Source organism: Perca fluviatilis, chromosome 10, assembly GCF_010015445.1.
Source record: "Perca fluviatilis chromosome 10, GENO_Pfluv_1.0, whole genome shotgun sequence".
Lineage (NCBI taxonomy): Eukaryota > Metazoa > Chordata > Actinopteri > Perciformes > Percidae > Perca > Perca fluviatilis.
This window is the reverse complement of record NC_053121.1, coordinates 18,445,321-18,463,969: the sequence shown is the minus strand read 5'-3', so window position 1 is coordinate 18,463,969 and position 18,649 is coordinate 18,445,321. Positions and strand designations below refer to the sequence as shown.

General features: G+C 42.2%; 1 protein-coding gene across 12 annotated transcripts in view; it reads left to right on the top strand.

Moving 5' to 3' along the window:
* The window catches only part of col23a1a (collagen type XXIII alpha 1 chain a), a 123,419-nt gene that overhangs the window by 74,484 nt on the left and 30,286 nt on the right, over window positions 1-18,649 (top strand). For all 12 annotated transcript variants that reach the window (XM_039814196.1, XM_039814194.1, XM_039814193.1 and 9 more), the window contains exons 3-4: window positions 14,941-14,985; window positions 17,587-17,594. In XM_039814196.1, the coding sequence (XP_039670130.1) occupies window positions 14,941-14,985; window positions 17,587-17,594 (53 nt within the window). The remainder of the gene's footprint in view (window positions 1-14,940; window positions 14,986-17,586; window positions 17,595-18,649) is intronic.

The following is an 18,649-nucleotide window of genomic DNA, read 5'->3' as shown; positions in this document are numbered from 1 at the left end:
TGTGTGTGTGTGTGTGTTGAGGGGCGAGGGCTCTTCTGGAGGGTGGGGGGAGGATGGGTGAAAGGTGACACCCTGACAAGTGGTGTTTACGAGACTAGAGAATACCAAAGGACAACTGCGAACCGTCTTAAATATGAAATAGAAGGAGAGAAAAGAGGAGGTGACTGAAACAGAGATGTGTACAAGTGAAAGTGACAGGAAGACGGAAGTCGAGATCCAGGCGGGAAGACGTGACAGCGACATGAGGATCCCTCTCAGGCCAACATCAGCTCTTAACCTGGAGGTCAGAAAGAGAGAGGTGTGGACAGACAGAGTGAGAATATAGTATGGCACAACCACAGAGGGATCCTGGGAGAAACTTGGCAGCCATCTTCACCCTCTATCACTTGTCTATCTTTTATTGGCAGAATGTGTACAGGACAGGCACGCCAGCAAAGAAAGGGTCAGAGGTGACCTGTGTTGGAGTACAGCGGCAGATTTATGGGCTCCAACAACCTGAAGGCTGGAGGCTGCATGCTGACTTTGTTACGCACTTCAGAAAGTGTTGGGACGCACTGAATACCAGCCTGCAGATGCCGTGTGTGTGTGTGTGTGTGTGTGTGTGTGTGTGTGTGTGTGTGTGTGTGTGTGTGTGTGTGTGTGTGTGTGTGTGTGTGTGTGTGTGTGTGTGTGTGTGTGTGTGTGTGTGTGTGTGTGTGTGTGTGCGCGCGCTTCCCATCTGGCCTCAGGGGTGAACCATATAAGGTCTGATTAAGATGGAGGACAGGTCACATTGATCACTAAAGAAACATGCTGTGGACTGGGGATGAAAGAAAAAACTGGAATTGTGTTGCTTTGTATCATTAATATCTATCAGAGCATTGCAAAGCCAGACGTGGAAGGATGAGAGGCCAAGAAAGAAAAAAAGAGTGAGAAGTTTCTCAGGATCATACTGTTGCCCCTCTCTTCCTTACTTTATTCATTCATTATCTGCCTCCCTTCTGCTATCACTTTGCAAAGAGTGCTTTCATCTCCTGTGGGGTGGTTTAGTTATAAAACCTGCAGGAACAGTGTTTACATCATTTGGGTGTTTAACTATATATTCTATGTAAACCTGTCGTACATATTTCTGCTACTTTATCCTCTCTCCCTTTTGATGTGTTTTCATGTCAGAGGTTTATCTAACCTAATGGGTATGTTTGGACTTAACAGATTGGTCTAAATAATGGTTCAACATATTGGTACACAATCTCATTTGTTGTCTTGGCTAGAGTTGGATAAGAAGAATGACATCGCTCCTATTTCTGTCCGCTAAACATGACCTTGGAGATGGTTAGCTTAGCTATGAACAAAGACTGGAAATGGAAAAACGCTAGCCTGGCTTTGTCCAAAGCAGTGTCGTATGTGGTTTACAGCCCTTATGCAAAGCTAAGCTAACCAGCTGCTGGCTGTAAATTCACCATACAGACATGAGAGTAGTATCAATCATCTCATCTAACTCTCGGAAAGAAAGTGAATAAGTTTAGTTCCCGAAATGTCGAATTATTGAATCCCCAAAGTAAAGGTAGGGTACGACAGTTTAATAGTAGACTGTATGTCTGGAAATTACTGCCAGTCACTCACACTTTTACCATGTGTGTGTTTGAGTTTAAATGTCTGGTTTTCATCTTCACTCCTCTGTTATAAACTGGGGCTTTAGGTTTGAGCTGCTCCTCCTCTGTTGTAGTCTCAGACAGCCAGAACAGATAATTAGGTCCTGTCATCCTTACCTGCCAAACTGTGAGGCTTGGTATTGCATTTATTAAAAACAAGCAAAGTGATTTTGGCATCTGAAACATTTGGTCTCTTGTTGCACCTTGATTTTTTTTACAACAATGGATCTGTTAAAGATGGGCTTTTAGATATGGCTTCAACAGAAGGTTGAGAGGGGAGAAGTGTGCCGTAAGAGCCGTTTAGTTTAAGGCCATATTGGCTTAGATACAGTCAGGTGCATGCAGACAAAGCCTCCATTGTTGGAAAACCCTAGGTAGTTAGTTTTACTATAAACTTCCTCCGACCGATTTATGAGACAAGCCCCATCCTGTGAATAAAAATATAAAACATTTTGTATTTCTAGTGATGTATCATTTTACCATGAACCCCATTGATCTGGGGCTCCGGCTCTGTCCAAGAACCAGTCTGTTGGTCAGAAGGGCGTTACAACTATAATCCGTTTTCTTCCACTTGGCCTGGCAGAAGATCGCTGAAACCTGAAGACGTCCTGAAGACGTTCTAGTAGGGCTGTGCAGTTGATTGAATTTCGATTTTGGCTCCCAACGATCACCTAAATAGTACAATCGAGAAAAAAAACGATTATTTTGCCATGTTCTGTTTTGCAAGAACACTCTTATTTTGTCTTGTGTTCTGAATGACACAAGCACGTCCGCCTCTCCCGAAGCCATAAACTCTCTCAGCTTATACAGTCAGGGAGGCACAGCAGTGTTTGGTGAGCAGAAAGTCATGAAAACCAAATAAACAACAGCGCGAGTACATCAATTTCTCTTCAGGCAGAGTGACTGATTTACCATGAAAACAGTGTGAAATATATGACAGCTACAATCGCTTAGAAAAAAAAGCGTTATGGGCACAGACTTTGATGAATTTACCATTTATCAGACCCCAGATGAGATGAAGAAGCTAACGTTAGCGAACCCTGCGGTCCCTCTGCCTTTGACAGCATTTCTTTTTATTGTTAAACTGTATGTAAAATGAGCAGTGATGTTAAATGACCTGTTTCACGTAACATTATTCTAAGGTACCGTCTATATGCTGGATTTTTCCTTAGCGGAGGTTAGCTAGCAAATAAGTCCACTGACGGCGACGTTATTGTTTGTATTTTGGCACAATGTTTAGTAATGACAAGCTGGAAAATGAGGATGAAAATGATTTTGATTTTAGGCCAGCAGCAGCTGAGGTAGCTTGGCAGGAACCAGGTACAGCAGGAGAGCTGAAGGCGGGTCAGTGTTCACATTGGATGGGAAGAATAAATCCCATTACATCAAATAGTAAACATGTGTATGGAGCAAATGAAGGTGACATGACTGACTTTGGATGAGGCATTAGATGAGCGTGTGTTGAGTGAAATGAGCTAAATGATGGCCCGTGCATTTCTCTCTCTCTCTCTTTCTTTTTTTTTTTTTTTTTTTTTTTTTTTTTTTTTTTTTTTTTTTTTTTTTTTTTTTTCTCTGCAGCTGGGGATCTTTTGCCTACATAATTCCTCTGGACCCTTATGCAAGGTCACTACATTATGAACGCTGATACAGAGATGTGATTGGTTTAACAGCAATGAACGGCACATACCTCTGTCATGCATGCCCAGCTGTGTTTTATTTTCATTACTGCACATGAAGGCTATTGGACATATCAGCTGTGTCAGCCATCTATCACAGTCGCAGCTGTCAGGCACACAAACTAACATAGTTTGAGACACACGCACACACACACATACACAAACTGTAAATGCTCTCAGACACGTGTCTCTCGGGCAGGGCCATCTGCCCAGAGATATGCAAAACTCCACATACCTTGACAAATGTTTATTGAAAATGATGTTCTATTCCGTGGTTACATGAATGGTCGAATGTAAACTCACAACAGGCTGTAACATCAGACTGATTTCAGTCCATCACGGACTGTGTCAAAGGCTCGACAGCCATCCCAGCCATGTTCTGATCCCAGGAACTTGAGCAGCTGATTGGACCAAATATGGAAGCCACCAATCGGATAAAGTGACGCATGACCTCGTCCGATAAAGTTCACACTGGGGCACGTCTGCACCTGCCACAGGAGCAGCTTCAAAACACACACATACAGTAGACACACTACACTATTATAGCCCTCGAATCACGCAGTATTGAAAGGGGACATGGGTTATGTTACATCAGTAACCTCACAGCACAGAGAGCGAGGGACATTCAGAAGCCCTGCAGTGATGGCATCGTATCTTGAGGCACTATGAAATTATATCCTCCTTATGCACACCTGTATGTGTAAGCCTTTGAAATAAACAGATGATCATCTTTAAAAGAAGTAGTTGATACCCTCGTTTTGAAATCCCACAGAGTTTATGAGTGATCACAGAGGCAGCAGCACTGACGTCAGTTTGTGACTTGATGCTATAGTCTGCTGACTTTGATATAGTCAAGTTGAATTTCAGGCAGAATTTAATGATTTTGATTGATTGCCGTTTTTTTATTTAAAGTTTCATTAAAGGCTAGATATTAAAGCTGGAAAACTAGCTGGAAAATCTGTGATGAGATAAATTATTAATTTTCTTTTCTTAGACAATGTTAAACACTGATGCATTGAAGTGAAGTGAAGTTTGGCTTATTTTATTGTTTTTAAACAGGGTTTCGTAGAAGAGTCAGTACCAAAATGTAGATATACAGTATAAGTATCATCGGTAACAAAAATTAATGAACCTAAATAATTACAATTGAAAAAAACTAAAATAATAAGCCATACAAACATTTATTATTACATGATGAGAACCATATTTATGAATTGGTCCTCCTGTGTGTCTCACTATTATATATCACTGCAAATTTTGTCCCGCACAACAGTTTTTGCTTTGTCCTAACATGCCCTTTTTTGTTTGTCTTTTGAATGAATTCTGTTTTTCTGTTGAATTCTGAATTGTATTTTTATATTCTAATTCAGCCATAAAAGTCAGAATATGTTGTCCTAAATGTTTGGCCCCTGAAGTAGGTCTGGCAACATGACAGCTGTGTACATATAGTTGACATGTGCATATGTATGTGTTCTGTCTGCATTGAGCTCAACTAAGACCCTGGATTGTAGACTGTTCACTTATACTTTTTTTTCAGTTGTTTCAGGGAGCCATGTGAATATTTTCCAACATGGATATTGTCTTGCCAGTTAGCCTTTAATCCTGAAGTGCAAAGTATCTGTTTCATTCTAAATTCTACTCTATTTGAGTAATCCAGAATATATTTACATTTTGTTTTAGAAAATAACATCACATCTGTTAAATGCTGGCCTTCAACATGAATGTTCCTGTTTTAATACTGCTTGTTCCCCTAACGTGGCACTGCTCCACATAATCAATCACATCCTTTAGCCATTCTTGATCCACATGTATCACATGGTATTGGGTGTTTTTTGTTTGTTCAAGCCAGAATGAGTTGGCAGCACGAAGGGCTATGCACTGGGATATGATTACTACCAGACCAGATACAATAGAGTATTGACACATAGTGGATGGATCAGGCCAGGTATGCCAAGCCGGGTGGAATCAGGAGCGGTAATGAAAAAATAAAGCGGCAGTGTTTCGATGGTGGTGAGGAAGAGGAATAGGCTGGAGCTTGAGTGAGTGATGGAGGAACGGGCTATTATGGGCATGTGAATGCTGTGGCAGGATGCATAAATTACATGAGTAGGAAGTAGGAAAAACACATTTGACCACACATGTCTCCTTACTTATCCATTTACTTGATGTATGCCTGATTATCTGATAAAATAACACATGTAATATTAAGTATACATATCTGCAAAGGTCCATTGTGTCTACTGTGTCAGTTTGGTGTGTTTTTTGGTTCTACTCTCCTGCATCATGCCACGCCAAGTCACAACTGTGTAATCAGCCTCTGGAACAACTGCCCCACGACGTCGCCCATAAACCATTGGGTGCGTGACCGGCAGCTTTGAGATGGCATGCTCTCACCTTGGCTTCCACAGATGCTGTAATTAGCCTGTCTGTTTCAGGTGTGAGAGAAGAGGAGAAAGAAACCAGAGCTAGCTTAAAGTAAGAGCTAAGGGCATGAGGGGTGAGACACCTGTGAAAAAGGAGAGAAATAATTGTGGAGATTAGAATTTGATTTCAATTGGTAGAAATTGCACTGGGAAGCAGGGCTGGAATTTGGTTTTAAGAAAGCCAAGGGAAAGGCGGAGATCTGTTGGGATTAAAGAAAGAGGCTTGCTGGAATGAAGCTCCCTTTTGAACATTCCCACCATGTTTCCTCAACCGTGGCCCGCACATTGCCCTACATTGTCTTCTGTTACAGCCACACACACATACACACACAAATGCTGCAGTTTTCGTTTAAAGTCATGGTGATTAGTGCACTTTTCTCTTTATTCCTTTACACTTGAAGACCTACCCCTGCTCTCTCCATGCCCGGCTCCCCGGGCCTGCTCTAACATGTTCCAGAACGTCAAACTAGAACCACATTTTATGAATGGATAAGGCATACAAAGATAAAAGAGCATTTTATCCCGTTATAGACCACCATTTGACATAGACTGGCACTGGACGAAACCGACACTCCTATCCTTGTCAAATTTCCACTGCGCACATTGATGCTGCTGACGTTCGTCACGTTAAAGACTCTGACACTTTAATCTTGTGTCATTTAAAAAAAAAGAAATATCCGAAAGGAAAGGAAGGAAGTTAGTGTTTAAAGGAGGTCTGGCACTTCGGATATTCAAGACACAAACTCCCCCATGCTCCCTAAGGTGACCCATGTATTTTCTTTATTCCCACTCCACCTTTGTGCCATTATGTGTTAACCCTCTTGTTTATTCTCCCTGAGGACTGGATTTCACACCTCCAGACTTCCTGGAAGTCCCTGCAGCAAACGGTGGCCCCCAATTTGATATGATCTACAAACATAACCCTCATTCTCACCTCAACATGGCACATCTCCCATTCGTTATAGGACTCAGTGGTTCCCACATCTGAGGGTGGCGAGTAGTCACAGGAGGTTTGTCAATAACCAGTGCTACTCAAAACACGAGAGCGAGCAACATGAAAAATGTGCAGGATTTCTATTTCCAAGCTGAAGCCATTGAGGATAGGTGTGTGTTGAGGTGATGGGGATTGCTCATTTGCGTGCAAGTGCGCTGAGAATCCTCTCAAGTGCTCAAATTCCAGCGTCTGTGGTTACAGTCCTTCCTCATGGAAGTACCACCCAGGAGCCTGTATGAATGGTGCCGAAAACCAAGCCTCTCCCATACACGCCAACATGCCCAGCGTCAACAAACACACACATCTGAGTGTGAATGTGTGTGTGTGTGTGCGTGCGTGTACTTGCAGTCGAGGAGGGTTTGTTTATCCGGGGTCAACCCATTTAAGGCATCGTCACGCCAGGGCCCTCTTTCCAAAAACAGGACACAGACCTTACAGACACACTTGCATTAACATGTGCTCATAACAAACTCCAAACAGCTGAACTCTCAAACATTTTTCAGGATTTCCCGAAACGAAAACTGCCTCTGCTATCCTCTGAAAATGTTATGATATACAACAACATCAGGGAAGAGAGGAGATTTTCCTTTTCACACAGCGAGTGCCATATATTTAAAAATAGAAGAAATTACATGTTCTGTTTTATACAAATGAAGTGTCATTCACACACAATAAAATACACTTTTAACTCACTTCAATACAATTAAGGATTTTGCTGCTCCAGTCTCATTTGGTCTGATATGAACAGTAACTTATGGTGGCAAATGTTAAAACTTAAATATTGCTTTACAAATTGACATCACTGAGTCAGTTTGCTGACGTTGCCCTAATATCATACTTAATTTAAGCATCTATCATTACCCATAAATATGGCCAGTGGCTAAAAGTAGCATAGGTTCACTTTAATGAGTTTAGGCCATCATCTACTACAGGAATCAATCACGCAGTGAGATGCGCCGTGAACTGGGTGGCCTCAGCAAAACCAATAGCTGGGGGAAACCCTGTTTTCAATCCTCACGCAGCCTTTTTCTGACTTACTTTGAGCCTGTAAATCACCTGAAGACAAAGCTTTTGTCCTCTGGCTGCTGAACTTTGGGTGCTCTGGTCCACTTTGTTGTGATCTGCTCTTATTTGCTGTGCTCAGCTGGTGTTGACTGTGTTTTGCTGGAGCACTCTCATTGTTTTGACTACGTCGGTCTCTCCGTGTGGGGCGGGCCCGTCTCTGCCTTCGCCTCTCATTAGCTGTGACACACGGTGACTACCCAGGCAGCCTTTCAGCACCCGCACGCCACTCAACGCAAACCACCTGTCGGACATCACAACAGCCGGGGTCTCCTCCTTCCAAACCTGTGCACGCTCACGAGCAGATATAAACACGTAATCAAGTTTTCCACAAGTGCAAGCTCTGTCACACCAAAAACACAAATGAACTGTCAAAGATTATAGAAAGCCAAATAAATGCAGGCATGATACTCTTTTCGTTCATTAGGACCCAATGAATAATGCAACAGACATCTAAACACCTAAACAACCCTGCAGCTATAAGAGCATGCATGCATTCTTACTCACACACATGCAGGTTTACAGCAGCGTCACTCAGCCCTGACAGAGCGGGTCAAGGGAGCTATACGTTGATCACACTCGCACGGGCATGAAATAGGCGTCCATGCCCTCACACAAATACACTCTCAGATAGCCTCTCACACAGACGCGCTCTTACTCAGCCCAGAGAAATCCACTCTGCAGTCACGCAACACTTGATACTGAGCTAAAAACAGGAAGGCCGACTTGGTACCAATGTGTTCTCGGCTTCTTATTTCCCAATCACAGATTACCTTTGCATGAATACCAGAGTGATGTTTACTGTACAGCATCTCTCTCTCTCTCTCTCTCTCTCTCTCTCTCTCTCTCTCTCTCTCTCTCTCTCTCTCTCTCTCTCAAACCACATTTCATCAGTCTGAGAGGTGAAGTATGGTCCAAACACAGGCAGAGCTTATAACTTATATAACACTTATATTCCACGAGAATAACCGTTTATGGTAGTGTTGTGTTTGTGGTTGGAGGTTTAGACACAAATTTTAGCGATAACTGTTTTGATTTGATACTAATCTGAATTAATTTTCAGTATCCAATGACTTGAGATAATGCACCATTTGCTGAACTTGTAACAGTCATTGCAAATGGCCAGTTTTTTTTGTTAGTTTCGATAGGGAATCTCGAGCCCTCTTTAACAGCTCAAAAAGCATACTTAACATTATTTTATAACATTATTTTGGATCATCTTGGATGACATGTTTCATAAGAATAAAATGACAGTCTGTCCCCAGCAGTAAAACATTGATAAATGCAAGAGATTTACATGTGCTCTTTATCTGTGATTGGTGTTGACAATACTTCTAATGCAGCACTACCACTGCCACTGTCTATTAGGATTTCTGTTATTTGAGTTTTATAACCGCCTGTTTGTAAGAGGTCTCACAGGGAGATAGACCTGTGGTCTATTTACCCAAAACATAAGTATCATTCTTAAATATTTAAGCCAAATTTGTGGCAAAGGGGAGGTTATCACTTCATTATTTTCCTACATATTAGGATTTAATAAGGTAAGAAGAGAAAGGAGATAGTATTTAAAGGAAGACATACATTTAATTTAGCATTCATTGTTCAATTATTGGACCCGGGGTACAAAATTAGCAGCCTCCACCAGTCAAATGCTGGTCAAATATGCAAATGGCTGGTAGATTTGCTTCACTCTCCAGCCAAACAAAATAATGTTAATCTATAGAGTGGCTGGAAGAATTTGAACATTCATTAGCTATTTGGTTGGTGGACAAAAAAGTTATTTGTGCACCCTGATTGGACCCCCAAAAAATTAAGGAAGTAAAGCAATTGTAACAAAGCACAGAAAACTATAGACAATTAGACTACAGACTACAGACTGAGACCGTTACTTTAAAATGTGGATTATGCAATTTCCAGAATATGATTTACATTTAGTGTATCGTGGTGGAGTCTGGTGCAAAAAAGTAAGAAAACATTGATGTGGGGAAATTATTGCATCATTTAAACACCTTACATGTGGTGCAGATCTTTATTAAATCTACATTTAAGATTTAAGAGAAGATTTGATGGGATGAGGTTGGATTACAAGTAATTGTTCTGTTAGATTCTGAACCCGGGCTGACCCAGGACAGTAGAGACACGGGGCAGCTGGAGAATGAATCGCCACCATGTGAATCACATCCGTTGTCTTTTTCTGTTGCGATTTACAACCACAGCATGTGTCCCCCATCTTATTGGAGGCAAAGTTGGACAAACACAGTGAAACGCTGAGAGATCAGGAGACACTTAGGAAGGAGTAGTTTTGTTTCAGACAAAGAGGCTTAACAGCTGTGCCTATTTGTGCAAACCGGAACCGTAAGAAAGGAATCCTCACAATTATTTCCCAAACCGGTAAACAATTTCAATGCAATTGACTCAGACGTCTCATTATGAGCAAATAGATTCAGTCTTTGACAAATCGTAAAACATCTCACTTTGTAATTTTAAACAAATGCTGTATGTTTATAATAAATAATTATTGAGTCAAATTTTGGGACAGCATCTCAGCAATTAAATACAATGTTTCTGTATTTCTGTCTTACGAGCATACACTGTATGAAATAGTGATTAAGAGCAAATCTCTAGTTTGCCTTTTGTCTTTGCATAGAGACACCTCTTCTATGATTGTATTTAAAGGAGATTAAAGGAAAATCTGCTACTGGGATGTTTTTTTTTATTAAGTGGGAAAAAGAAATGAGAGAGGAGATGCTGTAGAGACACATTGCCTCCAGCTAACATGGAAGCAAGAAGCTGATCTTACTTACACCCTTCCTCTCCACACCCCCACCCCACCTTTCTCTTCCTTTCCAGTTAAATTAAATTTTCCCCTGTTGCAGGAGGAGTATTGGGGGTATGAAACAAAGGAGTGTAGAAGAGGGGGTGGGGGTTAGATGGATAGATGGATGGATGTAACTCCTGTGGTTGTGCATACGAAGTATCACATTCTGCTATTTTCATTTGGCTCTTTATTGCTCCCAGTTGTTGGTTTAAACAAAATGGGGCCTAAAAGAAGAGTGGAAGAGGGGGTCGTTCCACAAATCCTGCGCTTTGTTCCCTGGAAGCACTTTGTTTGAGAGAAATGTCACAGTAGCTAAATCAAGCCGAGCTATGAGAAACAGACAGAACCGATGGAGTGTGTGTGTGTGTGTGTGTGTGTGTGTGTGTGTGTGTGTGTGTGTGTGTGTGTGTGTGTGTGTGTGTGTGTGTGTGTGTGTGTGTGTGTTGTAGATGCACATTGAGATGCATTTGATAACATTCACCTGAGAAATGTTTTGAGAGAAGAAGAAAGAGTGAGGTTGTGTCTGTGTGGTTTTTAGCTCACTGAACTTGCAACCAGTGAAAGCGTTGATGGAGAAATTGCTTTAAACCTCGCTCAGGTCGATTGCACTTGTCAGCAGGAAGGTTCAATATGCAGTATATGCATGCAGGTGTGTATGGGAATTTGTGTTTGCGTTTCAGCACAGTATGTGTGTGTGAGCTTATACACAGGACTGTGATGTTAAGTATGTGTCATGCTCCAGTCGCTAAAACATCCCATGTAAAGACTAATGAACGAATCAAGGCAGAGATCCAGATGTTTGTTTCTTTCAGTCTCAGGTATTTGACATTCTTCTACAAACACACTTCCAGTCCTAAGGGAGCGGTTGCCCTGTTAGCTGCTCCCAGTCAAACTTTGGACTGCATGTTTTTCTACAGAGAGGTTTAGGGTTAGCATGAGATACAGTGCTTCAGGCAAAAAACGTACTATCCACAAGTTCAAACACATTTGTTGTGTGTGTGTGTGTGTGTGTGTGTGTGTGTGTGTGTGTGTGTGTGTGTGTGTTTGTTTGTGTGTGCCCGTGCGTGCATGTCTATTGTCTATTCTCTATTTTCATATTCATGACATATGATGCTAATTGAGCGTGCATGTGTCCAGCGCTGCTTGTGTGTCCCTCAGAGAGTTCTACAGGATGTAGTTGTCTTACCTAACTGCCTGACATTTGTGGAGGTCCATCTTTCTTTCTTTGGGGGATTTTCAACACCTGTAAGAGTGAAGGACTTGTCCTCCCAATCTTTTTTTTTTTGCATCGGTTAACTCCCCTTGTTTTTCTGTCCCCTATCTCCTCTGCCTGCTCCTTTTGGCATCTGCTTTACATTGTTTAAACCAAACGATCAACCAGAAAAATTTAGCTTTGTTTCGTCTCCTTTTGATGTTGATAACCTTTAACTTCGACGAAGAAAGAAGGGAAGGGAAGTCAAATTATGATACATCCCATTACGGTGTCAAGTAAAACATGATCCTCCAAAACTATCTCTTACTCGCTCTAATGTTTCTATTTTGGTTTGCTTGCATGTGTGACATTTACTGAGCCTGGTATGCCACTACGACACAGGAAGTCAAGACTGCAAGACACCTAAGTCACGCCATGTGTCCACGTGTTTGAGTGTTTGTCTGTATCTCAGTGGTTATGCGTTCACTGCTCTCTCCTGTAATAGGTGCTAGGAGTAGTACTTCCACACTTACATGTGTACACACACACAAACACACACACACACACACACACACACACACACACACACACACACACACACACGCTTTGCTCTCCAGTGCTGCTGTTTTTCCCATTAATTCTTCCACTCAGTCCAGTCCTATATCAGCTTGTCATCACCCAACTCCATTCCCCCTCAACCCTGCCACTCAGGACCAATCTCGCTGCCACGTTTCAGTCACTCTGACGCCCGCTCCTCCAGCGTTTGGCGACTGACCTGTCAACATGTTGAAGGCTGCCTCTTATGTCTCAAATAAAGGTAGAGCAGGCATGGCCCCCCGTGACCCATATCTTATAATGCATATCCTTGCTTGAGGAGGCACTTTTAAATGGCCAACAACCATGTGTTACAAGGATTTTTAAGGGATTGTGAAGCCATCCATCCATCCCCTACAAACTCCCTTCAACATTTTTTCTTTCTTCACCGTCTTTCCTCCTGGTCACACCGTTTCTCTGTCCCTCCCATTTCATTTTTCTACCACCACTGTCTTTCCTCCACATCCTGCCACTCCCTTAGACATTCCTCTCTCCCCCCTTCCAGCTTGTCCTCCCCATCTCCCTCTCCTCCAGCCCTGGAGAAATGCTCCGTGTCTCACTGCCGAGGCCTAAGCCCCCAGCAGAACAGCTCCATGCTGCTGTTTATGGTTGCGGGGGTTGAATCAGAGGAAGTAGAGCCCACTATAGAATATGGAGACTATTAATGTAAATGCTTCGGCTGGCAGAGTGTTAGTTGGCATCTGAGGTTTGAAGGTGTAGAGGTGTTAAATGATTAAAATTGTTCAAACATATATTTTAAATGAGTCATTAGGTGCACAGCTGTAATCAGTCTCCATTGTTACATTTTCAATTGTGTCTTCTTGTTGCCAACAAAGTCTGGCAGCAGCTACAAATGGCAACTGAGTCAGATAAAGAACAAGAAACAGAACTAAGGTGAAAATCTGGTTCAATGGTACACTGTAGACTGAGCACATGCAGGAAGCAGTTAACTCTTTTTTTTATGATACTTCTTATTATTCCTTCAATTCCAAAGTAATTAATAGCGTATTGCTGTTGCATAAAGGAGGGAAAGAAGGATGAAAGAGGGAGAGGTAGACGGTAGAAGGAGGTGGAGCATGATTGAGGTCTCTTTGAAAGGGTTGGCAGAGTCGGGAAGTGATTAGGCCACTACAACAACTCCAATAACGACAATAGGGAAAACATGTCTGTAGCCACAGCCACTTAGCATCAGGAACAGTACCCAGTATGGTTCCCATTTCATTACAAGAGCCGGACTGAGTGTGGGAGGATGGGCACATGGAAGGAAAGCGATGAAATACGGTGTTACCTGAGAGTTTCAGAAGGTTTAGTTACTGTTGTTTCAGCTGCCCTACTTTTTTGCCTCACATATGCAGTTTACATTAATAATGGTGGCAGATTTACCTTTTGAAATTCATTATAAACTTTGAAACAATGGGTCTTTGATTTCACACAAAAGCACGCTTCTCAGTTCTGGCAGGTGACCATAGATTTTGCCAGCGGAAACGACAACTCTAGCTAGCTATCATTAGATGTGAGAACATAAATGATATCATGCGAAAAGACTGAGGTTTAAGTCTCAGGCAAGTCAACATCCTCACTAGCTGATGATTCATGTAGAGGACATGGAAATAACGGGTCAGAATTGTTGTTATACTGCAGGGTAGAGCAGTATAACAAGGGACAATTTAAGATCAGTTATTTTATTCTGACGTACCGGTAACTGTTTGGATGAATAAAACCATACGTGGACAAGCAGAGGGGCAGAGTGCCCCTCTTACTACAACACCACACAGAGCTTCAACATGTGGAGAAATCCAAAGCTTAGCCTGCTGTGCCTTGTTGCAGTTGCTAAGCTAAAAGAGAGGGACGGACGAACTTTCTGAGCCTGAGCTGAAACCTGTTATTTTTTTATTTTATTTTTTTAGTCAATTGCACCATCTCGTAAAAACGACACTTCTGTTAAATGCCCAGGCAGACACTGGCGCAGATCAGTGGCGGTGTAGAAATGATTAATGGTCTTGTAGCAGCATGAGATTTGAGACTCTAGGTCGGCCCTCTCTCTGGCCACATCATCTCCTGGTTTCACTACAGCCCTCCTTCTATTTTTCACAACTTTACCAGACTTCTCCATCAACAGCAGAAATCATTTTACCGGAAAGGTGGCGGTGCGCTGGTGCCAACTGCATCACTGCAGGGTCAGAGGAAGGTAGCTGGATAAAGCCCAGGCAGTGAGGAATGTGTCTGATGAACTTGATGTTCAGCCAGAATGAGGAGAGAATCGGTCCTAAACATGCCAGAAGGTCCAGTTCGTTCAGTTTGACATCAAATCATACAGTACATTTGGTTCTGAGTTTGACGGCATCCTTTGTTGTCATTTCTAACGTCTGAATCTGTCCTCACGTCACTTAGGCACAGATATTTCAGTGCTGTGCCAGCTCACACAAACTTAATGCCAGGCAACACATGACCACCAGCAGTGAAACAGCAAGTGATGCTCGGCTGTTCTCTACTCATCCCTGCAGTGCTGATTTGGGGGATTTATTGCTCTGTCTGTGTGTGTTTTCACAGGGCCTCCAGGGAAGCGTGGAAGGATGGGAAGAAGAGGGGAACCTGGTAAGTGACGCCCGCCACCTGCTTTGTTAGTTTATTTCACTTTTTCTCTCTTTTCCTGGACGACTCTTCATCTCTCCCTCTCTCTCACTTGCACCCACACTCCCTCTCTTTTCCTGGGTGACTGGATAAGTTTGAGGGCTGGTAAAATAGCAGTGACCCACGAGTCAGGCCGTTGCATGATGGGCTGCAGTTGGCCCGTCTCCCTGTCCCTCCCTATTTGCGCCGACATAGCGCTAACCTCGGCCATGTGGTTGCACTAACTTTGCCCAGATGTCAGTCGTTCTCGCTGAGCGGTAGCAGCTGCAGTAGTACAGGCCTAATGAGATTCTCCCCTTGCCAATATCAGTACCCGCCATTATTGTGTTGCTTTTTCTTTCCACCCAGACCGCAAAACACTCATCGAGGAACCAAAACAGTGCAGAGACATAACTGTTGTTACAGAAAAGGTTGTCGTGACCGATAGATCGGATGTTCGGAGTTTGAGTCACCCTGATTTTAAAGAGTTTTTATTAAGTGTTGACTCCACCAAATTGTGGTGCAGCACTTTAGATGATTTTATCCAAACCTGCAGTACTGAAGTTGCTCTGCAGGATGTGTGTCAGGTGGGAAAACTCCCAGTCTGGTTGTGATTCATTGTTGTGGATATTTAGTAGATGACATCTGTTCCGGTCGAGATGTTGACTGAGAAGTTAAAGCTCACCAGTAACATTTATTGTTCTACATCTTCCTTTCTGAAGTGATCTCACCCTTTTAAAGCAGGACAGTTTATTTGAAATAGTTTCTTGCAAGCTGCTTTTTTAAAACATTTCTAAAACAAATGCCCCAAAAAATAATCTTTAAAAAAAATTATAATTAATAAATATATATATTAAAGTTTCTCCCAAGATGGGCCACTCGTTGGCTGCTCGCTGTTTGTTGTAGGATGGTCTGTATCTTAAAAGGGCAGTGTAGTTCTGTTTAGGTTGTCTCTCTTGTTGTTGCGTCCTCACATTGCAGCCTGGGATATATAGTGCGGAGAGGCTGTTGCGCCATGCTGCAGCTGATGACTCCGGGACAACTTTTTACAAGACCAGAAGAGGTTTTCCCCATTCTCGCAGAAAAACAAATGAGAGTGGAGAGAAGAAGCGGAAACACAAACCTGAATAACAGGAAAGAGTGCAGACGGAGTAGTTCTTTCTGTTTGCTCTTTCACTTTTTTTTCTTTTCTCTTCTGTTTACCTCTCTCTCATTCCCTGTCTCTTTCTTTCTTATTAGTGTCCACACACACTCACTCACTCACTCACACACACACACACACACACACACACACACACACACACACACACACACACACACACACAGACTCACACACTTACACTTACACTCGCACTTACACTTGTCTCAAGTTCAATGCTTGAAGCTGGTCTTACTGTGGCTCCCTAACCAGTGTGCGTTTGTTTACCTGACTGTCTGGCCCAGAAGGTCCTTGTCCCGGCGTCTAGACACAGCTAAATTTGATTGACTTGGTCTCCATGCCTCATATATCACAAGGCCTCTTCTTCTTCTTTCCCTGTCACCTTCTTGCCCCAACCAGCTTCATTTTTTGTATCCCTCTTTCTACTCTTACCCAAAAAAATGCTCTTTCCCTTGAATCAAACAGGCTAACATAGATTCTGGTCATGTTAGTAGGACTTTTTATGTTTAAATAGTAACAAAACACCACAAATAACCCACTTCTCCCCAGAAGTCTGTTTTCAATCTTGCTGAGTTTCTGTAAATGTTTAGTGTTGCATCCATGCTGATGAGCTGTGTGGTACCAGGACTGCAGTGGTGGCGTAGCTCCAAATCGTGCCATTGACTGTAATTGTGTTAACAATCACATAAATCAGCATTATGATTGGTTTTAAATTTAGATCATATACATATGAAACAATCACTAATATAGAATCTTTTAATGGCAAAATATATATTTACTTTGTAGGGGTTTGGGTGGTTTATTAGTGCCCTCGGCTATAGACTTTTAAGAGAATGTTTTTTACAAGAATATTCTATTAAGACCACAAAGAACGAGAAATGAGTCTTTTGATCATTACTGTTGTTTTTGGTTAGGCTAAGTAAGAAAAGCTGAATGTATTTTTTTTTCTGCTGAGGCTCAACATCAGAGCATTTCAATCAGATCTGAAAGACTGCCCTGGAAAAATCTCAGAGATATCTTTTTTTTTTTATACTTTAAAGGGACGCACAACCCCAACCTTTTCATTGTCTGTTTGTCCTCCATCTCATACACCCATATCTTCTTAGGCAACAGAGTCTTGACATGACTTCATATTCTAATGCATAACATGCCCCATTATCCAGAAGTCTGTTTATCATAACAGGTTCACCACAAACTCCATTGGCAGCAGCTCTAATGAGCTTATTCTGTACCATAGTTAGGTGGTTAATTACAGTCATCATTTAACAAACCGCATTGCATGCACAGTTTTTCTGTCGCGCACCATTGTTCCAAGGAATTGATTGCTGTACAAACCAGAGGTTACCTTAACTTACACGTGCTGTGCTTCATGTGTCAGATGTATAGAATTTATTTTCTAATGCCTGATATCTCTTTTTCTGTTGCAGGACCGCCTGTAAGTACAATTCCATCTCATACAGGTAGTATTAAAATCATTATTGAAGAGCTGTTACAGTACAGTGTACACACACACACACACACACACACACACACAAGTATACATAGTATTCTGCTCTATACAAACTATAGTTTTCTCTCACAGAACACACAGACAGACAAACTGTCACAGACTCACTCACACATGTCCATCCACAGAGCGCGGCAATAAATGGACCACTTAGGGAGGTGTGTGTGTGTGTGTGTGTGTGTGTGTATGTGTGTGTGACTTATTAGCAGCGAGTTATTCTCCGCTGTGGGACTATAACTCCTGCTAACTCTCTCTCTCTCTCTCTCTCTCTCTCTCTCTCTCTCTCTCTCTCTCTCTCTCACTCCTCCTCACTCACTCACTCACTCACTCACTCACTCACTCACTCACTCACTCACTCACTCACTCACTCACTCACTCACTCACACACACACACACACACACACACACACACACACACACAAAGCAGATAAAACAAACACATAAAGACATGTACTAACTGGAGACTGCTGCTGCCTTCAGTTTTGAAATAGATTTGAATTCAAATTAAATGATGTGATCTGCCTAGGAAGAGTGTCCCTTTTCTGATTATATTTTTTTGATTGAAATATTTTGCCCACATGTGGCCCAGATCATATATGCAGAGGTGCACCTTGTACACTCTGAAACACATCATAACGCTGTTCCGGAAACATCGGACAGCGAAAAATCCAGGAAATGGTTTTATTGGAGAAAATTGTCTGTGCAGCCAATTTACATAAGTGTGCATGAAACGACTCATAACTTCTTTTCCTGAACACACACAAAGTCTAGCCTCCAGCCCATAAAGTCGAAGGGAAGGTGTTGTAATGCGGCGTCACCTGCTGCTCCACAAAGTAAAAATCTGTCAGAACAATTTGTCTGAGTCAGGTACATTGGCTGCAAGCCGTCAAAAATCAAGCTAAAAACAATGTCAATGGCATTTTTGTTTGCTTTTTAATTATTTTATGCAGGAGGAGATCGTTGAAGTTTGAAAAGCAGATGTA